The 22,973-nt window shown below is 43.5% G+C and overlaps 1 protein-coding gene across 5 annotated transcripts in view; it reads right to left on the bottom strand.

Moving 5' to 3' along the window:
* The window catches only part of LOC120718737 (metal transporter CNNM4-like), a 36,644-nt gene extending 14,872 nt beyond the window's left edge, over nucleotides 1-21,772 (bottom strand). For 2 of the 5 annotated variants that reach the window (XR_005692551.1, XM_040007410.1), the window contains exons 1-5: nucleotides 19,897-21,768; nucleotides 9,078-9,221; nucleotides 7,944-8,078; nucleotides 7,491-7,660; nucleotides 3,517-3,613 (exon numbers count right to left, since the gene is read on the bottom strand). Coding sequence is in view for 3 of the 5 variants with exons in the window: in XM_040007410.1 (XP_039863344.1) it covers nucleotides 3,517-3,613; nucleotides 7,491-7,660; nucleotides 7,944-8,078; nucleotides 9,078-9,221; nucleotides 19,897-21,400 (2,050 nt within the window). In the remaining 2 variants the exon portion in view is untranslated. Of the gene's footprint in view, nucleotides 1-3,516; nucleotides 3,614-7,490; nucleotides 7,661-7,943; nucleotides 8,079-9,077; nucleotides 9,222-19,896 lie in introns of all 5 variants that reach the window. The other 3 variants (XR_005692552.1, XM_040007408.1, XM_040007409.1) reach the window with 3 other exon arrangements.
* Between the last annotated feature and the right edge of the window lie 1,201 nt (nucleotides 21,773-22,973).

Below are 22,973 nucleotides of genomic sequence, written 5' to 3'. Positions count from 1 at the left end.
AAAATACAACTCAATACTTTGTAACATAACCTTTGTTGGCAATAACAGAGGTCAAACGTTTACTATAGGTCTTTACCAGGTTTGCACACACAGTAGCTGGTATTTTGGCCCATTCCTCCATGCAGATCTTCTCGAGAGCAGTGATGTTTTGGGGCTGTCGCCGAGCAACACGGACTTTCAACTCCCGCCACAGATTTTCTATGGGGTTGAGGTCTGGAGACTGGCTAGGCCACTCCAGGACTTTCAAATGCTTCTTACGGAGCCACTCCTTTGTTGCCCGGGCGGTGTGTTTTGGATCGTTGTCATGTTGGAAGACCCAGCCTCGTTTCATCTTCAGAGTTCTCACTGATGGAAGGAGGTTTTGGCTCAAAATCTCACGATACATGGCCCCATTCATTCTGTCCTTAACACGGATCAGTCGTCCTGTCCCCTTGGCAGAAAAACAGCCCCATAGCATGATGTTTCCACCCCCATGCTTCACAGTAGGTATGGTGTTCTTGGGATGCAACTCAGTATTCTTCGTCCTCCAAACACGACGAGTTGAGTTTATACCAAAAAGTTCTACTTTGGTTTCATCTGACCACATGACATTCTCCCAATCCTCTGCTGTATCATCCATGTGCTCTCTGGCAAACTTCAGACGGGCCTGGACATGCACTGGCTTCAGCAGCGGAACACGTCTGGCACTGCGGGATTTGATTCCCTGCCGTTGTAGTGTGTTACTGATGGTGACCTTTGTTACTTTGGTCCCAGCTCTCTGCAGGTCATTCACCAGGTCCCCCCGTGTGGTTCTGGGATCTTTGCTCACCGTTCTCATGATCATTTTGACCCCACGGGAAGAGATCTTGCGTGGAGCCCCAGATCGAGGGAGATTATCAGTGGTCTTGTATGTCTTCCATTTTCTGATGATTGCTCCCACAGTTGATTTTTTCACACCAAGCTGCTTGCCTATTGTAGATTCACTCTTCCCAGTCTGGTGCAGGTCTACAATACTTTTCCTGGTGTCCTTCGAAAGCTCTTTGGTCTTGGCCATGGCGGAGTTTGGAGTCTGACTGTTTGAGGCTGTGGACAGGTGTCTTTTATACAGATGATGAGTTCAAACAGGTGCCATTCATACAGGTAACGAGTGGGGGACAGAAAAGCGTCTTACAGAAGACGTTACAGGTCTGTGAGAGCCAGAGATTTTCCTTGTTTGAGGTGACCAAATACTTATTTTCCACCCTAATTTACGAATAAATTCTTTACAAATCCTACCATGTGGATTCATGGATTTTTTTTTCACATTCTGTCTCTCACAGTTGAAGTGTACCTCTGGTGCAAATTACTGACCTCTGTCATCATTTTAAGTGGGGGAACTTGCACAATCGGTGGCTGACTAAATACTTTTTTGCCCCACTGTAGGTTACTATATGAAATAAGTCACTATATGAAAGTTTGAAATTAATTAATCTACACAGATGAAGCTACACAAAACATTACTATGAGTTATAAAAGAAGGTAATGAGATAGTGAAGTGAGAGCCAAAACCAAGTGAGAGATCTGTACATGGGAATGTATTTGCACAACCTCATGGTAAATTTAACATAACTCTACAACATTTTAGAGTTACCTTGCAAACATTACCTTTCAACAAGGTAACGTAAAGTTCCTCAAAAGATTTGTGTGCCAGTTCCAAATAAGATTTGCCTTAATTGCTATACTTTTACATTATCTGACAATAAGTTTTACATGAACTCAGAAATTTTTTACATAGCCTTGCGTAACTTTACTCAAATTTAATCAAAGTTTTACCTGCATATGAGGCACAAAATTCAAAATAATGCTGCATCCATGTTTTCCAAAAGAATTTCTCATTTTGATTCATTGACCGCAAAACAGTTTTTGATTTTGCTTAAATCCATTCTAAATGAGCTTTGAATCAGGATCTGGATCATGTTTACATTTGCCTTTTTTTCCCACATGTCATAATCTTTGCGAACACATAAATATAGATTTATGAGTTTCGGAAATATTATTTTTTTAATATTTCAAGCAGCATCGAAGTTCTTTTGGAATCGGGAAATTGGGATTCTAAACTTTCAGCTTCCATAAGCCTCCAGGAAAACATAAAGATCTCTATCAAATAAGGTACCAGACATAATTACATGTGATTAATTATTCTTATGTGCATAGTTATCACCCAGAAACTTTGAGCCAAGAAAATGTGTTTAGTTCTTGCAATGTGCATTCCTTTTGATTCACATGAAGAGTTGGTATATATAGGGGTGGCTGTAGCTCAGGTGGTAGAGCAGGTCATCCACTGATCGGAAGGTTGGTGGTTTGATTCCTGGCTTCCCCTAGTCTACATGCCAAATATCCTTGGGCAAGATACTAACCCCAAATTGCTCATCCATCGGAGTGAGCGCTATATAACACGCTCCGATTAACACTGGGACCACTGTTACCTTCATCCTCCACATCTTCTCGAGCTCTTCTCTGAGCCTTGGTATTTCTCAAACTTCTCGTGTTCCTTCTTCTTGATGTAGCTGTCATTCGGTATCACTACAGCCGTTTTCCTCTGCTTGTCCACCACTATTATGTCTGGTTGATTAGCCACCCCCATTTTTTCCATCTGTATCTGGAAGTCCCAAAGGATCTTAGCATGGCTCATTGTCGACCACCCTTTTGACCTCAGGACTTCCTGGCCATACTCAACACAGATGTTCCTGTACACTATGCCGGCGCCTTGTTTATGGCGTTCCACGTATGCCCTGCCTGCCAACATCCTTGCATCCTGCTGTGATGTGCTGGAGTGTCTCAGGGGCATCTTTACACAGCCTGCAACTGGGTCTTGCCTGGTGTGGTAGACTCCAGCCTCTATGGATTTTATACTTAGAGCTTGTTCCTGTGCTGTCTTTCAGTCCAGCCCCTGGTAGGATTTCTGGATGTCAGCCACTTCTTCCATCTGCCGGTGATGCATAACATGCAGGGGCCGGTCCTTCCATGATGGAAATTGAGAACCCAGAAGTTCAATTCCTTGGAATATTTAGTCTGTCAGTTGGTTTCAGTTTGTGTGCTGGAGAAGGAAATTAATGGCCCAGTCTACTGTGTGGATATGGAGATTACTTTTATTTTTACAAGAGTGCAATGGTAAAGTGTAAAGAACAGAAACACTTGCATTATACTGCCAACACATAAGTGATATGGATGATGGAATCAGAATAGCTAAATTCTTATCGATTCCCAATTTATTCTTAGGTTGTTCCATTACAGACCATGAAACTGAAGTGCTGCACAAGTTCAAAGCCATTTATGCTCATATTTGAAACACACGAATATCAAGACCTCCAAGTTGGCACAAAGAACAGGGGCAGAAACAGCTTATAACACTCTAACCCAGTGACTATCACGGAGACTTCAGTTTTATCTGAACTGACAAGTTTGTCTGGGATAGGAAGAACACAGCTTCAATTTTGTATTTGGGTCAGTAAATGGTACAAATGTAAATGCACATGTGTTGGTATACGTGTGTCTCACCCATTGTTGGTGTGCTTAGAGCCATGACTCCATAGTAGGAGAACGGGCCAGTTTCAAACTTCATGTTCTCATTTCCGGCTTCAACCTCCACCCGTCCCTGTAATACAAATACGAATGCAAACGTAAATACACAAACACACAGACAAACACAAACTAGGGAAATCTTTGATGAAGAAGTGACCATTCCAAACATTTTCAGTAACACAAGGCTTAGATGGGGACCAGGCTGCTAAGCTAAAACTATCTTTGTGGAAAGGTCTTCTATATGTCTATCATTTAATGACCAAAAGAGATTTTCCATCAGACAATAACAGAGACATCTCCTTGAAAACCACATCTGACTCCTGCAGAAAATTTTGTGCACAACTTTAGCATCAGCCTGTTTACTGGCTTCTGTAACAACACAGCCTCCACTTCTACCATGCAGACCACATTAAGATCTAAAACCACTACATCCTGACTCAATATGTCAGCAACGCTAGGCTTGGTCTACTGTTTATGAGAAATGGTCAATTTGTTTTTATGAATATATAAAGTCTGAAAGATCCAAAATGTTTTTTTAGAGGAAGCATTTCAGCATAAGAAGCTGTGGTATGCCAACTTGGCAGCTGAGGCAGAGGACAGAGGCTGGAAGATTCAAGGTGCGCCCGGTGGAAGTGGAGTGCACGGGCTTTGTTGCCAGTACAACAGCAAAACTGCTTAGAGAGATTGGGATCAGAGGACAGGCGCAACGGCAGGCTATAAGAGAACTAGCTAACACTGCTGAGAGGACCAGTCACTGGATATGGTTAAAAAGGGCTGACATCACTTGGGCAGCTACAGCAGTCAGCTAACCGCGAGAGAAAAGAAAATATTATGCTCTTCTCCCCTCTGCTCTCCTTCCCTTTTCTGGGAGGCGGTGGGGAGGTAGAGCGTACAGCCCAATCCAGCGGGCAGCTGTGGGAAGCCAGATCGGATGCCCCCCTTCCGGCTCTCCTCTCTGCTCTCTCCTATCTTGTACCTTTTCTATCCCTTTGAAGAAGTGAAGCTCCATAAATGCTAAAGAGGTAAGTATTATTTCTCAGTTGCAGTGAATAGATAGGAGAAAATAAACTGTACAAAAATAAACAGAAGAAAGAATAGGAGAAATAACAACTTAACATAAACCAGTGACACACTGCAGGGCCTGATCAACCCTGGCAGGACCTCCTTGGATTCACCCAATGAATCCAAGGTCCACTACTGATGATGTGTCCCAAATCTTAATATGATAACCTAGATCAGATCTCTAATCCCCCCCCCCAAAACAATGGCAGATTAGCTTGGTAAAAGACCAAAAGTTGAGGCACACAACGATGTGTGCTGCTGGTAAAGTTTCTGGGCTGCCTTTCCTCATAACAGTCATCCCTCAAGATTCTCGCCATTTAAAGCTATGCATTATCAGGGAGTACAACATCTAGTCCTTTTACTAAATTTAAAAGGGCGTAAAATAGAGTTACTTCCATAGCATTTCATTAGTTGTTGTTTTGGGGTTTTTTTTTTTTCATTTTAATGATTTGCTTTTAATAGAGGAATCCATGTTGCCTTTACCAAACTGGCATGATTAGTAATGCAAAAGCCCAAATGTTTTTGCACTTTTGAATGTATCACATTTCCAGTAATACTCTCAGCCAGCTATATTACCTTAATCATGTTGCTGAACATCTTTCCTCACACCCTGTTTTGCAGGACATTTTACTATTTCCCTTATTTCCAGGATTTACTGCCCTGTCCTCCAGGGCAGTAAATCAAAACCTCAAAAGGTTTTCAGGCTTTCCAGGACCTGCAGGAACCAGACTGTCTATGTGATACATGTGTGCCCTGGAGCCTCTGCAGTGAAAAATCCACGAGTCGGGTCTTATGGCATGTAAGAGAAACACCTTAGCCTCCTATAAATATTACATCCTGCCGCAGGCACTCCAGTGTAGGGTTCAGTGTCTCTTTACCTCAAACAAATCAACACATAGACGTTTGTGCTTTCCTTGCTCTCAGGACTCCCGATAATACACTGCCTTAATTTAACCTTTAACATAAATGCTGCACTGATCTGATTCCAACCTAAAACTCAATGCAGCGCCACGAGGTCTGTCAATAAAGACAAGCTAAAATCTACATTTTCCAAGGTATAAGGATCAAACTGGTCCTCACCAAGACAGACACGTGTGCACACACACACACACACACACACACACACACACACACACACACACACACATTGCCAAGTGGTGGAATGGGAGCAGTTCTGCTCAGGTTGCACACTGAGCATGTAGAGTCCCTCTATCCACACCTCAGGTGTCGACAACAAAGCCTACAGAAACTAACAACAGTTTCGCCTCAGCACAGCAGACACAGCCATCGTATGTGTATTCATCTGCATCTTGCTTTGAAACACTGAATAGAGAACTTGTACTCAATTCTCCAAATACCCTCCTAAGGGCATGCACACTTTTGTTGTACACTGTAAGTACCTTAAGTCAAGTACAGACTCGAAAGGTGTTTAGAGCCTGCATGTGTGCAAATCACCCCTACACACACACACACCCACCACTCTAACAACCAGAGATAAACCTGTTGGTCACCAGATTAAGCAGGTCAATCTACGTCATCCAGTCTGACTACATTATGACCCTTGAAAGCTATGGAGGACCAAACTGCCAAAATGAAAATAGATAAATGAATCGATAAATTAATAAGAGACTCAAAAAAGAATAAATCATGAATCCCAAAAATACAATGTAGAGTACTTTTTATTTAGTGTCAATTTAATTTACATTTGGTTTACAAATGTATAAACTTTCACATTTTCAGTGGTTTGAGGAGACTATGAGCACGTTAAGATAACTGTGATTTGATGCTAAATGAATACAATTGAATTGAAGTGAACACTTACACTATGTATTCATTCATTTGATTTTGTACTTCTCTGCCTGTATCATTCTCCACATGCATTGTTTCTGATTTTTTATTTCTACATTTCTTTGTGCATTTATTTTTTGATATATAAATGAAGCAGGCAATGAGTGAAAGTGTCACATGGAGTCAGATTTTTGCCTATTATCTGACTGATGTTAAGATGAATGAGCAGTGGTGAAACCACAAAACATACTGTTATTGTAGTCACCCCTTAAATGATCTTTATCAGTCTAAGTGTATGATATTTTTGCAATATTTTCACCAATGCGCAACTCAAGGCTTTAAATATCTCTAGCTTCAAAGCCATCAGACTCTGTTAGCAATGACAGTCACTTTATCTTTGGTTAGTCAGCTAGGTTTGGAGTGGTGTGCAACTTTAGTGTTTTTAACTTATTAGCATACTTGGGCAGAAATCTCATAGAGACTAGCTGGGAACCACCAGTCCCTAGGGCAGGGGTGTCAAACTCAAATACACAGTGGGCCAAAATTCAAAACTGGAACAAAGTCGCGGGCTAATGTTAATATTTATTGAAATATATTTATTCCTCCAGATATAAGAATGAATCTTTTCTTATGGACTAAGACACGTTTTGCTGAAAAACTGAATATGGAACAAGCAAAGCTTAATACTAAACAATATATATATTAGCTGTATAATACCAGTAGGCCAGCTCTAATAGTAATTTGGTATGGCTTCGCAGGCCAAATGTAATTAGGCTGCGGGCCAAATTTGGCCCGCGGGCCAGAGTTTGACACCTATGCCCTAGGGGAAAAAATGACTATTCCACAGCCAGTTGTGAGAACTTGACCAAATTGTACTTGGTCATAAAGAATTTTATGGTGCTGCATCAAAAACGGTGTTTGGTGTTCAGGAGATTGTCAATAGGTTGTATGGAACATGACAATTTGTCTGCAAACACTCACCAATTACTCACCAACTGGTAGTGAAATAGTATTTCAAAAGTCCCAGACATACTCCTGATTACCACCAAATCATATAGGTGATGTCACCATTTCTACAGACTATATGAATGTGTTTTTACCTGCAGAATGAGAACAAAGTAGTCGACAGGTTTGCCTCTCTGATAGAGGAAGTGCTGTGGCGATCGTTTATCATTTTCATTAAACTTTAGTTCCTGGATGACATCCGGATGTTTGAGGATCCTCAGTAGGACTTTCTCTGTGATCTGGAATGGGCTGAACAGGCTCACCTCTAATGGGAGAGAAACAAAGGCATTGTAAACGATCAAATTAAAACAGCAGAAAATACAGGCCTTGGACTAATTATTGACTGAGAGGTTTTTAGTTAAAGATAACTTTATAGCATTTTACAGTCAATAAATAAAAATCAGCTGATTAGTTTAAGCCCTGTTAATTTGCATACTAAAAGATAGCATGTACAGACAGTGGCTGTGATTCAGCAGAGGATAATAGTCAGTGGCACTGAAACAAATGTGTGCTGGCTAAATGCAAGATTATTGCCTAGTGAATATCACCTGTGGCCAGGAAACGATGAGCTGCCAGTAGGAGCTGAGGAGAGATCTTCACCTTACTGTCCCCTTCTTGCTTGAACGCTGAGAAGTCGCGTTTGTTTTTGTTGGGGTCCACCTTCTTCCTGTTCCTGTTGTCAGCTGTGGTAAGAAAGAAAAGAAATAGGAGTTTAAATAATAGTAAAAATGAATGAAATTAAATGAAAAGTCATGTTTTGCTCTGTTAAAATTTCAAAAAAGTTTAAACTTAGAAAGGTGAAAGTCAAAGAGGAGGAGGCAGCACGAGCAGGCACCAGCTGATAGCATTCCGGCAATTTCAGTGTTTTTTTACGGTGTCCCACACAAACCGTTAACTAACTGACTCTATTGCACTCCACATACCACTGCCTTTGTAATGCAGATGCTGCTCTATGGACAATTCTACCCTCAAGAATCTCATGTTTACAAGCTGCTACACTGGTCACTTTAAATCATTAAACCTGTAAATTTTAAATTGTTATTGAGCCTTTTACCTTACTCTTAAGCGTATATTTATTTCTCTTCTTATATTTATTGTTGTCTTTTGCACTGAATGGAACTGGAGCCTCGTCTGTACTGTACTGTATATAGCAGAGATGACAATAAAGTTTACTTTGACTTTGAGAAGTTATAAGGTAATGCTAGCAAGCTTGTTTACCAAGGTGAATTCATAAGCTATACAGGTGTAACGCAAAGCAATACGTGTCAGGCAAATGAATAATAAAATATTAAAAATATACTCATTAAAACTAAAGGAACAACTTTTGTGGTCTGTAACTTACAGCAAGTCAAATTATTAGGGACATAAAAACACTCCATCATGTGAGTTATTAAAGGTTGAGCTTTTCAGACCTTAGTCATGTTAATGTGATCATTAACAATATAAATATCATAAAGTTGGACACTTTAACATGGGAGGCTGTGGGGATTTTATTTAACATTTAAATTATATATAATTATATATATTATGAGTAGGACAACACAGCAATCATCTCTAAGTACAGGTCCTGTGTACATGTGCTGCTGTATCACTGTACCAGTGCTTTTGTCGGTGAATGAGTGTTTATTTGTTATAACATTTATGTGAGTGCTGCAGTCAGCAATTAGCAAGAGCTGACTCACTGTAGAGGTCAGATTCATCCAGGATCTCTGACTTGATGATCTCCTCGATAACATCCTCTAAGGTGACTAATCCCAGCACCTCATAGAAAGGATCTCCCTCCCCCTCATTGTTCACCTTCTGGACGATGGCCAAATGAGATTTACCTGGTGAGGACACAGATCACCTAAAGGTTATGAGAAACAAGAGCACTGTAGAACATGCATATCATTTTTCTCATCATTTTAAATTCCCTATGTTTCCAGAAATCATTTAACAGGAAAGTGGGGCAGCATCAAACACAACAGAGTTGAAGAAGTTAGCGAGTTTCAGTGCAGCTGCTGCGTCTTTAACTTCAGCATCTAGCCTTTAGACAGATTTAGCTCCTGCTACAAGAAAACATCCTTTTTTGTTTTACAACAGTCACACTGCTATTCGATCTGTCAGTGGATTTATCCTGACTGATGAGAGGGCAGACTCATGCCTTAATATAGCCCAGACTAGGCTAAGAGCTTTGAAGAGAAAAGAGTTGGAAGGACTGCCAGAATGAGATAAAGAGAAGTGAGACAGAGAGAGAGGCAGGAGGAGAACGAAGCTAAGTAGAAAGAGGTATATAACAAGAGGACACAAAGCATTAATGCACTCATGACTCTGCATTGTTCTCACAACACTCCCCACATGCACCGACTGCATGCAGCACTGTGTGCAAACAACTAAACCTGATACAACATGATGAGCAATGGCTGCTAGTAAGAGTTAAGTAAAAACATTATCAGGTCAGCAGGATGGAAACCTGTCACAGTTCATGGTCATCAAACACCAGCAGAAGCAGAAGCACTATCTACTTTTGGCCTCCATGGTGCTCACTGATTTGTATGAAGTAAAAGAAACAGAAACGTCCGTTTTCAGCAAGAAAACATTTATTCTGTTTCAATAGGTTTCATCAACTCCAGTGGTGAACCTTTAAACAGTGTTTCATTCCCAGCCTTTTTCACCTGACCTGCTTTGAAAAGGTCTTGAGCAACCCATTATTTCTTTATATTTTGCAAGGAAACAGGCACAGTGACTTACTGAAGTGTTGTGTGTTTTTATGTCCAGGTTATGCATTTACTGCATTGACAATATGTTTTGGATAATTTTCATACTGAAAACCGAAGCAGTTGCCCATCATACACTTTCCAGTTCGTATTGCATGGTAGATTAAAATCTGATGATACAGCCTAAATCAAAAGATTAAGACCACACGAAAAATGACAACAACAAAAAGAAAAAAGCATATTATGCATGCTTGGATCTTAACAAGGTTCCAAATAGAGCCTCAATATGCAGCAAGGAGAAATGGGAGAGAGAAAAAACATTTTTTGAGCATGCAATTTGTTGAAAACAACTCTTACACTGAAGCAGGCTGCTATACAGCTGATTAAAAGTTTTGGACCACACCTTCACACCTCCAGTCATGCCAATAACGTTGGAAACATTCGGGACCATCCATTTTCTTCCACTTATCCGCGGCAGGGTCGCGTTGGCAGCAGCCCAAGCAGAGAAGCCCAGACCTCCCTCTCCCCAGCCACCTCCTCCAGCTTGTCCGGGGGAACACCAAGGCGTTCCCAGGCCAGCCAAGAGATATAATCTCTCCAGCGTGTCCTGGGTCTGCCCTGGGGCCTCCTCCCAGTGGGACATGCCCGGAAAACCTCACCCGGGAGGCACCCAGGAGGCATCCTTGTTAGATGCCCAAACCACCTCAACTGGCTCCTTTCGAAATGGAGGAGCAGCAGCTCTACTCTGAGCCCCTCCCGAATGGATGAACTTCTCGCCAGCCACCCTATTTCCGCTACTTGTATTCGCCATCTCGTTCTTTCGGTCACTACCCACAGCTCATGACCATAGATGAGGGTAGGGGCGTAGATCGACTGGTAAATTGAGAGCTTCGCTTTTACACTCAGCTCTCTTTTCACCACATGGGACAGGTACAGTGTGCGCATCACTGCGGCCGCTGCACCAATTGGTCTGTTGATCTCCCTCTCTCTTCTCCCATCACTCGTGAACAAGACCCCGAGATACTTAAACTCCCTCACTTGGGGCAGGAACTCGTCCCTGACCCGGAGTGGGCACTCCACCCTTTTCCGGCTGAGGACAAAGGCCTCAAATTTGGAGGTGCTGATTCTCATTCCCACTGCTTCACACTCGGCTGCGAACCGTTCCAAGGCAAGCTGCCCATCACCTGATGAAGCCAACAGAGCCACATCATCTGCAAAAAGCAGAGATGAAATCCTGAGACCACCCAAGTGAAAGCCTTCTGCCACTTGGCTACACTTAGACATTCCGTTCATAAAAATTATAATTTCATAAAAATTATGAACAGAATGGGTGACAAAGGGCAGCCCTGGCAGAGCCCATCACTCACCAGGAATGAGTCAACTTATTGCCGTCTATGCGGACCAAGCTCTTGCAACTGTTGTATAAGGACTGAATGGCCCGTAGCAATGGGCCAGACACCCCATACTCCTGGAGCACCCCTCACAGGACACCCCGAGGGACACGGTCAAATGCCTTTTCCAAGTCCGCAAAACACATGTAGACTGGTTGGGCAAACTCCCATGCACCCTCAAGCATCCTCAAGAGGATAAAGAGCTGATCCAGTGTTCCACGAACAGGACGAAAACCGCACTGTTCCTTCTGTTTCCGAGGTTCGACTAACGGACGGACTCTCCTCTCCAGCACCCTGGCTTAGACTTTCCCAGGGAGGCTGAGGAGTGTGATTCCCCTGTAGTTGGAACACACCCTCCGGTCCCCCTTCTTAAAGATGGGGACCACTACCCCCGGTCTGCCAGTCCAGGGGTACTGCCCCTGATCTCCACGTAACATTGTAGAGACGTGTCAACCAAGACAGCCCTACAACATCCAGAGCCTTCAGGAACTCTGGGCAGACCTCGTCCACCCCAGGGGCTCTGCCACCAAGGAGTTGTTTAACTGCCTCAGTGACCTCGCCCCCAGAGATTGGCGGGTCATCCCCTTCATCCCCAGACTCTGCTTCTGCAACGGAAGACGAGCCAGTGGGATTGCGGAGGTTCTCGAAGTATTTCTTCCACCGCCCGACAATTTTGTCAGTCAAAGTCAGCAGCACTCTACCCGCACTATACACAGTGCAGGTAGAACACCCCTTTCCCCTAGTGAGTCGCCTGACAGTTTGCCAGAATCTCTTCGAGGCAGCCTGAAAGTCTTTTTCCATGGCCTCTCCGAACTCCTCCTAGACCCGAGTTTTTGCTTCAGCCACCACCCGCGCCGCATTCCGCTTTGCATGTCGGTACCTATCAGCTGCCTACGGAGTCCCACAGGCTAACCAAGCCCGGTAAGACTCCTTCTTCAGCTTGATGGCTCCCCTCACCTCTGGTGTCCACCATTTGGTTCGGGGATTACCACCACGAAAGGCACCAACTACTTTGTGGCCACAGCTCAGTGCAGCAGCTTCAGCAATGGAGGTGCTGAACATGGTCCATTCGGACTCAATGTTCCCAGTCTCCCTCGGAATGCTGTTGAAGCTCTGCCGGAGGTGTGAGTTTGAGATCTCGCGGACCAGGGCCTCTGCTAGACGTTCCCAGCACACCCTCACTGTATGTTTAGGCGTGCCAGGTCTATCCAGCGTTCTCCCTCGCCACCTGATCCAACTCACCACCAGGTGGTGATCTGTTGACTACTCAGCCCCGCTCTTTACCCGAGTGTCCAAAACATATGGCCTCAGGTCTGGTGATATGATTACAAAATCGATCATCGACCTGTGGCCTAGAGTGTCCTGGTGCCACGTGCACTTATGGACACTCTTATGTTCGAACATGGTGTTCGTTATGGCCAAACTGTGGTTTGCAAGGAAGTCCAATAACAAAACACCGCTCGGGTTCAGATCCTGGAGGCCGTTCCTCCCAATCACGCCCTTCCAGGTCTCACTGTCATTGCCCACGTGAGCACTGAAGTCTCCCCAGGAGGAGCACCCTCCAGTACCCCACCAAGGGACTCCAAGAAGGCTGGGTACTCTGAACTGCTGCTCGGCGCGTAAGTGCAGACGACAGTTAGGACCCATTCCCTGACCCGAAGGCGAAGGGAACAAACCCTCTCGTCCACTGTGAGAAACCCCAACATACCAGCAGCAAGCCAAGGGATTACCAAGATACCCACTCCAGCTTGCCGCCTCTCACCAGGGGCAACTCCGCGAATCCCTCCACGAATCGCTACCTTATCGTGGTGGAGGGGTTTGTGTGTCCCAGGGGTCCCATGGGCTATGTTGTCCGGGGGATTTTTGCCTCCTGGTAGGGTCTCCCATGGCAGATTGGTCCTAGGTGAGAGACCAGACAAAGAGCAATTCAGAAGACCCCTATGAAAAAAACAGATTCACCCTGCCTGGGATAGGGTTACCGGGGCCCCGCCCTGGAGCCAGGCCCAGGGTGGGTGCCCGAGGGCGAGCGTCTGGTGGCCGGGCCTTAGTCCAGGGGGCCTGGCCGGACACAGCCCAAAAAAGGGACATGGGCCCATCTTCCTGCAGGCCCAACACCTGCACAAGTCACCGTAGGGGCCGGGTGCAATGTGAGCCGGGCGGCAGCCAGGAGCGAAGTTCCTTGCGGACCGATCCCCGGCTACCAAGATTGGCAATTGGGACATGGAATGTCACCTCTCTGGTGGGGAAGGAGCCTGAGCTAGTGTGTAAGGTTGAGAGGTACCGGCTAGATATAGTCGGGCTCACCTTAACGCATGGCCTGGGCTCTGGAACCAGCCTCCTGGAGAGGGGCTGGACTCTGTCTCAGTCTGGAATTTCCCCATGGTGAGAGGTGGCGGGCTGGGGTGGGTAACATTCAGGAACATCAAGGTAAAAAATTTTATCGTCAGAGAATAAAACTTTCTTCAACCTCCAATATCCCATGTTTGTTGCTCTCTTGCAAAGTCCAAACTGTCGGTTCTGTGGGAGTTCAAGGAGACGAGGCCTTTGAAGACGTTTTTTGTTTTTGAAGCCCTTCAGTCTCAGATGCCATCTGATGGTTATTGGGCTGCAGTCTGCACCAGTAACGGCTTTAATTTGGGTCGAGAATCGTCCAGTGGCTGTCTGTCAAGACACCAGCACTGAAATTTTTGGGGGTCTTCCACTTGACTTTCTTGTTCCATAATCCTCCGGATCATTTAAGGAATTCCAAATGACTGTCTTAATGCGTCCCACCTCAGCAGTGATGGCACACTGTGAGAGAAACTGCTTATGCAGTTCAACAACCGAATACATTCAAAAAGGGAATTTTTTTTTTGCCTTTGCAATGAGAATGTCAGTGTGACTACCTGACAGAAAATGACAATTAATCCACATTTTTGCACAGATTTGGCCTTTTAAAGGCATGTGATCTTAAACTTTTGATCAGCTGTAAAATGCTCAAAATTTTTTTTGTCTCACTCCCATTTCTTTTTGTTGCATGTTGAAGCTCTACCACCATGCAAAATTTTTAATTTATTTTAATTGGGAATGTACTTTTGACCATATTCCCAATACCACTTGTTGAAATGCAACCCCAACCCATGAAAGAACCTCCATCATGTTTTCTAGATGTCTGTGGACACTCACTGTGGTACTTCTTTTCTAACTTCCTCTGTGTGACTTGAACCAAAAGTTTCAAATTTGGATTCATCACTCCATAAACCTGTTAACACTGAATTTCAATCCATTTCTAGTGTAATGGCATACCTCAGCTTTTTCTCTCCATTTCCCATCCTTAAGTATAGCTTCTTGAAAGCCACTCTTTCACCAGCAACCTTGACACCATAGGCTGATGTATCTCTCAGGTCCTCTGTCAGGACACTCTGCATGCCATGCTGAGATATGCCAGATTTTGGGCTAATAGCTTTTTGAGATCTTAATGGTACACAAATACTATTGCATGCCTGTGAAACTGTTATCTTTCACAAGTTTTATAGTTTCAGTAAATACAAGGAAACAACTTACCGTATGTGCTTTTGCAAAAGGCCTCAAGCAACAAGGTGCCTAATAATTTAATTTAAAATTGATTAATTGCCAAGCTGTCCATTACGTGTAGACATGACACTGGTTTATCCCTGGTGTTAAGAGCCTGAATATGACTGAATGATTCACAGCATACATATAAATATATTATATAATTTATAGTTCTTCATGTACTCAAACAGCCACTGTTTGAGGCTTAGTGCTTTCAGTGCATCAATATATCATCAGTAGTTTGAATAGTGAGCAGCTTCAGCCAACAGATTCAAACATTTGCCCCATGAGGCAAAAAAAATGACTTTGACATCAAGATTTCTATCAAACAGCTTTCTTCTTCCTACATGTGCTTTAAAAACATTTTAAAAAATGTTCTGTTTTAAGAAATTATTGTAAAATTAAAAAAAAAACAACTATCCCTCAATTTTCTTCTGACATGTTTAAGCAGAGATGCCCACTTCCCTCCTCCACGCCTGGGGAGACAGAGGTTTTCGCATCCAGCATGTCCTGGGTCTGTCACAGGGTCTTCTGCTACTTGGACATGCCTGGAACACCTTACCTAGGAGGCTTCCTAGACAGATGCCTGAACAACATCAACTGACTCCCTTCACTCTGGAGGACCAGCAGCTCTACTCTGAGCCCTTCCTGATGATCTCTAATGCTGAGCCTAGGCACCCTTCAAAGCAAGTTCATTCCTGCCACTTGTACCCACTTGTAAAGGTAGGAAAATAGACCACTGGGTAACTCACAAAACCACAGATGCTTCACTAATTTGCTTCAAGCTCCCATAAATTATCCCCTCCCACTCAAAATATTTCACCTGGAACTATGAAACTATTAAAGTGAGAATTAGTCTCTTATGACCCATCATAAAGACAGCCTACCATGACCAAACAAAGCCACGACTGCTAGCACTGTAGTGTGCAGTCCTAGCAATGTGGTAGCCAGCAGCCAAAGACATGATGACTCATACATCAGACAGCACTACTACCACCATCAGTCCCACCCCCCACAGGAGGTTTGAATGCCATCTCCTTGCAGCACATTTTTAGCAGACAAGTTCAGTTTCTAACCTTAAACAAAAAGTGTCTCTCATCAAAAATGTGCTCATGTTGTTGAAAAATGTGCTCATGTTAATGGGCTGAAATATAAAAATCCAATTTTTTAAACTGAATTATTGACATCAGATTGCCTAAAATACTATGGAGACCTTGATTTCCTGTTTTGCTATTATCATGGTAATTTGACAAATGGCACTTTATTTAGGCTTATGCATCATGCATGCAGGACTTGGGCTTTGATGCTATAAAAAGCCACAGCTGAAGGTGATGCTTATTTGCAATGACAGCTGAAATTACACTAATTCTTTTGCAATTTGGAGTGGAAATGAGGCATGCAGCCAGTTCCACAATGACTGAGCTTCATAAAGTAGTTCTTTTCATATCTACAGTCTTATAAATGTAATGTCAAAGAATGAAATGCAATGTTTTTAATGTCTCTGGGGAAAAAAACCACATTGATATGTTGCAAGACCATCACAATCAGCTGTAGCGCCAAGGCTGTTATGATATTAAGCTCAGCTTTCAAGGTGTGTATATCAGTGGATTTCTGGCACTACTCCTGTACGGCTGAACGTGCCGATTTTCGTCCCATCAAACAGCACAAATCGGATGATTTGAGTGATTAGGCTAGAGGTGATCTCTGACTAGAGATGATCAGCGGTATCCACAGCCAGATTTAATTAAAGGAGTAACTTGTGGCCACTTAGGTTTAAGTCATTGCAGCACACAATTATAAATATTTTAGTTTGTCGTTTCTGGTAAGCTGAAATGCTTCTGATGGTGACATTTGTATTCTTGATTTTTCCCCACTTTTTAAAAATTACTTTTACATTCACTTAAAGCCACTTTACTAGGCAGATTCAATGCAATCTAACATCACAGCCCTGCCACAAATTCATTTTTAACTTTTGCTGACATTGTTTTAAATGGTGCGGATTCTGCTTTATCTTTATCACTGAGCTGTGCTTATATGCAAACTTGCACAGCTCAAGTATGTTAACACCAAGTGGGAAGCTTTGGGGTGAAAAATGAAGTAAATGTGAAGTGACAAAAACTGCAGTTCCTCTAGAAGTAACTTGAGGTTGATACCCAACTTTACATTATCAAAAGCATTTTTACTATTTAGCATAAAAATGGTTTTGTCCTTTATGAACACTTTCCTCCTTCATAACAAATGTACTGTGAGTGACATTAAAAAAGAAAAAAAAAACAATATATCCATTTGGATGCTGGAGTGGTGTGGCTAATTTGGGTATCAGGTATAACTGATCGGGATCTCCTAGGCGACATCTTCATTAATTGGAGTCAATGAACTGGTCCTCTACACTATCTTTGCACTGTCTGTCCCTTCTGGAGCATTTTAATGTAATAATTTGCAAAATAATATGGCCAACTGTGGGGTATAGACCATTTGGTGACTGAAGTTTGATTTTGTAAACCTATGTCTAATTAGCAGGTATCCGTGCCTGTGCAATAAATTTGTTCAGTTTATGGACTCTAACCAAGCCTGACAGCATTAACCGATAAAGCCTGCCAGCTTCTATTTAAATCTAGTCTCTTATGGTTCCAAAAAACTAAAACTGACAGTGATAGGTTCGTAGCATAAACCTATTCGCTGGAATGTTCAAGACAATTCTGCTACACAGCAAAGCAAGACACGATTAGGCAAAGTTCTTTATGTTTCTCGTATACAAGGAAGACCAACTGGACAAACGCCGTTCCTTCGCTTGACCCCAGTTGCTCTTGTCTGCTCCCTCGTAACACTGCTCTTTTATTGAGGTTACATGAATATACATAGGCTCATTAACATAGGTACACATGTGAACAAAGAGCACCGTCTGTGTGTGTGTGGGTGGGTGGGTGGGGGGGTCAGAATATCAGTAAGAGAAGATACGAGATCTCTCATGACCCTAGGGTGTGAGTGTGTATGCCAGAACACTCTGGAATGCACACAAAGTCTTTGCAGACTACTAAGGATCACACATCCTATCACTACACAATCGATTATACACCTCTAAGCATATATGGTTAAATATTTCTAAGCATAAATGACAATCAACAATATAACCCTGACAGACAGCCAGAATGTTACCGGAATAACCAAAAATGACTGAAAATGGATAAAATGTTAAGAACATCTAAAGTTTGGCATATTCTTCATGAACAGAAAAGATGGAGATAGCCACCATGACATCATCCATGGGAGTCATTAAGTTCCACTGTGAAGGCTTAAATGAAGATTTTTGTCATCACAATCATGGTGTCCTGGAACAAATGAGGGGTGGATATAATTGAAATCAAGGAAACTGCACTCTTATAGCATAGCGATGTGTCAGTCAGTTCTCTGCAAAAATATAGAATGAACAGATTTATCGGTTATAAAAATATAACAGCAGAAACATGACCTTTTACTGTTGTTTCTTATATTAAAATGTATTGATATATATCTGAATATGACATAAGAACTAAAATGTTGGAAAACAAAGTATAAGCTGTGTATTAGATTTCTAGTGTTCCAAGTGGCTGAAGAGTGTGTACTGAATTATTCGAAGGCAAAAATGAATTGCCATTAATTATCTAAATATGCGTATTTACTGATAAGAAAAGTAAATGCTGCCCTACTTCTTATCTGACACTGAAAAGGACAAGATCAGCAGTTTTTCTAGAAATTAATTGTTAATGTTTTTCAAACAAAAATAATAGAAAAAGATAACTTTTTCTTAGGTCTGAACTGCAAGTTGCTGCATTTCTTTACATCAGTGTGAACTGCGGGTTCAAGATATTGCTAAGCAATTTTATGACCCAACACTTTGGGGGTGTCACCCTCACCACATAAAGCTCAATTAGATTCTCAGATTAGCTTTATGTGGTCAATAACTTTTTCCACACTGAGCCAGGCTAACATCATTACAAAAAAAATGCTAGGATATCAAAGAGACCACCAGCAGCGCACATTGACTGTAACCATCTTATTGTGGTTTAAGCTCTGGGTAGTATTTTGGTCACTAGGATGAAGGGAAAACTATCAAATATTCAGATGTGCACCGAATTAGAAAAGCATTTCAGAAATTGGGTGGGTGGACCACAGCTAATCTCGTTATCTCTTGATACTACTTTTTTCACATACAGTGAAAAATGTATGTATGTACCTTACTGCTAATTTTTGTACCCTGCAAAATCAGCCAGTGGCACCAAACGGCCAACAGCCACGTAGCCACTAATCTAGGCCTTATGTTTGACTTAATCACTTGATTAATGAAAGAAATATTCAGCAGACACAATGATAACATTAACTTAGATGCACTTCTTATTTCACATGTTAGAAACATATTATGGATTTTTTTTAATAAACTGTCATTTATATGACAGTTTATCCAAATAAGTGTTTGCGGTCTAGTTTCTTTTTATTCCTTTTCATATTGGGTTTCAATTTTATACTGCAGCTATGCTAGTTGTATTGTTGTGCATGGGACAATTAAAGCTCTCCAATCTTTAATAAGTGAATGCATAAACATACACTGCCCTCATGACAGCCTTATCAGGTTGACAGCCTGACAGCCTAGCAGGTTAAAAGCTCAACCCTGATCCCTTATAAGAGTAGTACAACATGTGCCCCGATGATGAAATGTGCTTTGTGTGTGTGTGTAGGCTGTGGTGTTCCACTAATCAATAGTGCTGGTGAACAGAGAGAGGGGGGGCTGTCGAGCTCACACAGGTTTAGGTCCCCGGTGATATGAAGGTTGCAGATTTTCAGAACAAAACATCATCAGGTGTTAGATTATGTCAATGCACACCCACCTTTCTTGAACTCCTCCAGCATGGCATCCAGCTTTGTGTCATGAAACACAAAGTGCACAGGGTGGTTATAGAACTTGGTGATGGTCTTTAGGTTTGTGCAGTCGTCCGGGTCCACGAAGGCCAAGTCCTTCACATACAGGATGTCCACGATGTTGGACCGCTCCTCATCATACACGGGTATGCGCGTGTATCCGCTCTCCATGATCTCTGACATAGTGTTGAAGTCCAGCACAGCATCTGCCTGGATCATAAAGCAGTTGGCTAAGGGAGTCATCACATCCTCCACAGTTTTGGTCCTGAGCTCCAGGGCTCCCTGGATCATGTTAAGCTCCTCTTTGACCAGGTCATTATAAGGCTCTGTCACTTTAAGCATCTCCACCAACTTCTCTCTGTTGTACACAGTGCCGATCTCCTGTCCCAGCAGGAAATCCAGCAGCTTGCTGACGGGAAAGGACAGAGGAAAGGTAAGGAACATGAAGAACTTTGTGAGCAGGATCGTGTTTGCTCCCACAGCCAACCCGTGACGCGAGCACAGCGCCTGGGGGACGATCTCCCCAAATATGACAATGCCAATTGTAGAGGCGACCACGGCGCCCAGACCTGACCCGATGAGGTCATCGAGGAGGATGGTGAGGGTGGTGTTCACCAAGACGTTACCCAGGAGAAGCGAGCATAGGAGATAGTTGCCTTTGCTGCGGATCGGTTCGATTTTCCTCGCATATTTCTTCTCCTTGTCTGTGCCGCAGCTCTGAACGATCCGCAGCTCCATGGGGTCCAGCGCCATGAGCCCCAGGTTCAACCCGCTGAACATGCCCGAGAGGACCAGCAGGCACGAGATCATGATGACCTGCAGCCACATGGGTAGCAGCGACTTCTTCTCCTCCACCACCAGCATCCGGCCATCGCTGTCCCCCAGCTGCACCCACCTGCCGTCCGTGCTCAACGTGCACAGAGCGTATTCTTTCTTCTGGTCGCTTTTGCGCAGCGGCTTAATGTGCACGTTGAGCAGTCCCGACGTGCCCCGGCTGCTCACGTTTATGAAGTTCCCGACGGTGATGTCCTGCGTGAAATCCGCACAAGTTTTATCGAGCGCGTCCATCATGCCGCTGCCGCCCCGGGCCGCCGCCACCACCGTCCCCTTCTCCTCCTCCTCCTCCTCCTCCTTCTTGACCTCTGTGAACTGGATCTCAGTCCAGGCGCCCGAGTGAAGCTGGACCCCGTAAAACCGGAGCTGCACGGAGCTCTCCTCGGTCACCTGGATGACACCCTCGTCAGTGGTGCTGGCCGGCTTGTTGCTCCTCTCCAGCCTCATGCCGAGCACCTGACTCCCACCGCCTCCGCCGCCGCCTCCCCTTCCACCGCTGACACCGGGCCCAGCGGCTGCCACCGACTCTGTCCGGCCGCTCCACAGACAGATAACCACGGTGAGAATGTAACCCTGCTGTCCACTCCATTCTGTCGCCATGTTTGTTTCTGTGCTCGGCGACCTGGGAGCTGACGTCATTTACTCATGTCCAAGCAGCTCCGCCCTCTCCCCCCATTCCCGCTATCTCTCACATACGCTCACTCATACACGGACACATACACACATTAACACCGACTGCCGGACAGCGACATGTAGAGCTGATAAACAAACACACTCACGCTCCTTGCAGGTCACACACGCTCCTGGTGACGCTTCGCTATCATTTTTCTGCAGCAACACTCACACTCCCCCCGCCTCAGTGCCCGGCCACGTTACTCCCCGCTGGGCTCGGGGCACTGCGGCACACAGCAGGACGAACGCTGCTGCTGCTGCTGTTCCTGGCCACCGATTTCTCATCCAATTGTATCCAAAGCCAGTTGCGGTTATGTAAAGGCACATGGCATCTGTGTACATCCCCCCCCCCCCGCCCTCCATCCTCATCCTGCACCAGCCTGCATCCCGCTGGCACGATGCCCGGCCAGGGATGCTAGATGCAGGGGACGTTTATTTATTTCCTGAGAGACAAACTCTGTGGAGCCAGGATATAGCCCGTTTGTATAATGATAATAATTACATAAGCTGTCTGTATCAGTTCAGTTAAGATGTGGAAAAGCCTAATAATTTCCGAGGTTGACTATTACATTACTGCATCACTGCATTGTCACGGATTTTTTTCCCCCAGTGCACAGTGTTTATTAGCCATCTTTATTTATTATTAGATCCTAATATTCGCTAATTAGCTGTTATGTAATAAGCCAATAACGTTAAAAGTCCTTTCCTGTAGCGTCACCCAGTGGCCACACCGCTTATCAAAACTGTACTTAGGTCTGAGGTAAACTTATTTCTGAGGGGCCGAACGTGCCAAAATTAATACAAATACAATGGTTATCATATCGTCTTGTCTCCGTGCCATTTTGTCTATTTTGTCTCTTTATGTGAGTCTTTTTGTGTTTATTTGTTGTTATTTTGTATTGCCGATGCCTGGGTCCAGGGAACAACCCTAACTGAACACATTACGAAGCATTCTGACCGATTTCCTCTTTTAAAGCGATGTGCACAGACACAGACATTTTTCTTTAGTCACAGCATGCGAATTTTAAAACGAATTGAACGTTTGTTCCTTTCACATGGTTTGATTTCATGGTGATGTCTATGGCTTCTAGACTTCAGGCAGTCACTGACGCTTCAGAAAATGAGAGACTATGTAAAAAAAATGTATGTAATTCCCAAACAGTGTCTAATCTAAAGTATTTGTTAAACAAACAGAATTAAAGCTGAAAGTTTGCAGTCACATACTGATTATTATGTGTTTCTGTAATACCACACTTGCATGTGCTTGAACATAAGGGATACTGTATTAAAAAACAGTACAAAAGGTTTGTATTTATGAATAAAAATTTATTTATTAAAATTCCACAATGACAGAGTTTCCAATGATTAAGAAATAAACCAGCATCATTTTACATCATGACGTCATGCTTCTTTAGATTGTGGATCAATTATAATTATGTACATCTTTAATTTCAAGAGATTATAGTGCAGCAATCAGTAATTATAAAGGCCATTATTATCCAGTTTGAGCAGAGTGGAGGTACACTTATCAAACAAAACT

This window comes from Simochromis diagramma, unplaced genomic scaffold (genome assembly GCF_900408965.1).
Source record: "Simochromis diagramma unplaced genomic scaffold, fSimDia1.1 OVJJ01000682.1, whole genome shotgun sequence".
Classification (NCBI taxonomy): domain Eukaryota; kingdom Metazoa; phylum Chordata; class Actinopteri; order Cichliformes; family Cichlidae; genus Simochromis; species Simochromis diagramma.
The sequence above is the reverse complement of the archived record's forward strand: the minus strand, read 5'-3'. Positions and strand labels throughout refer to the sequence as shown.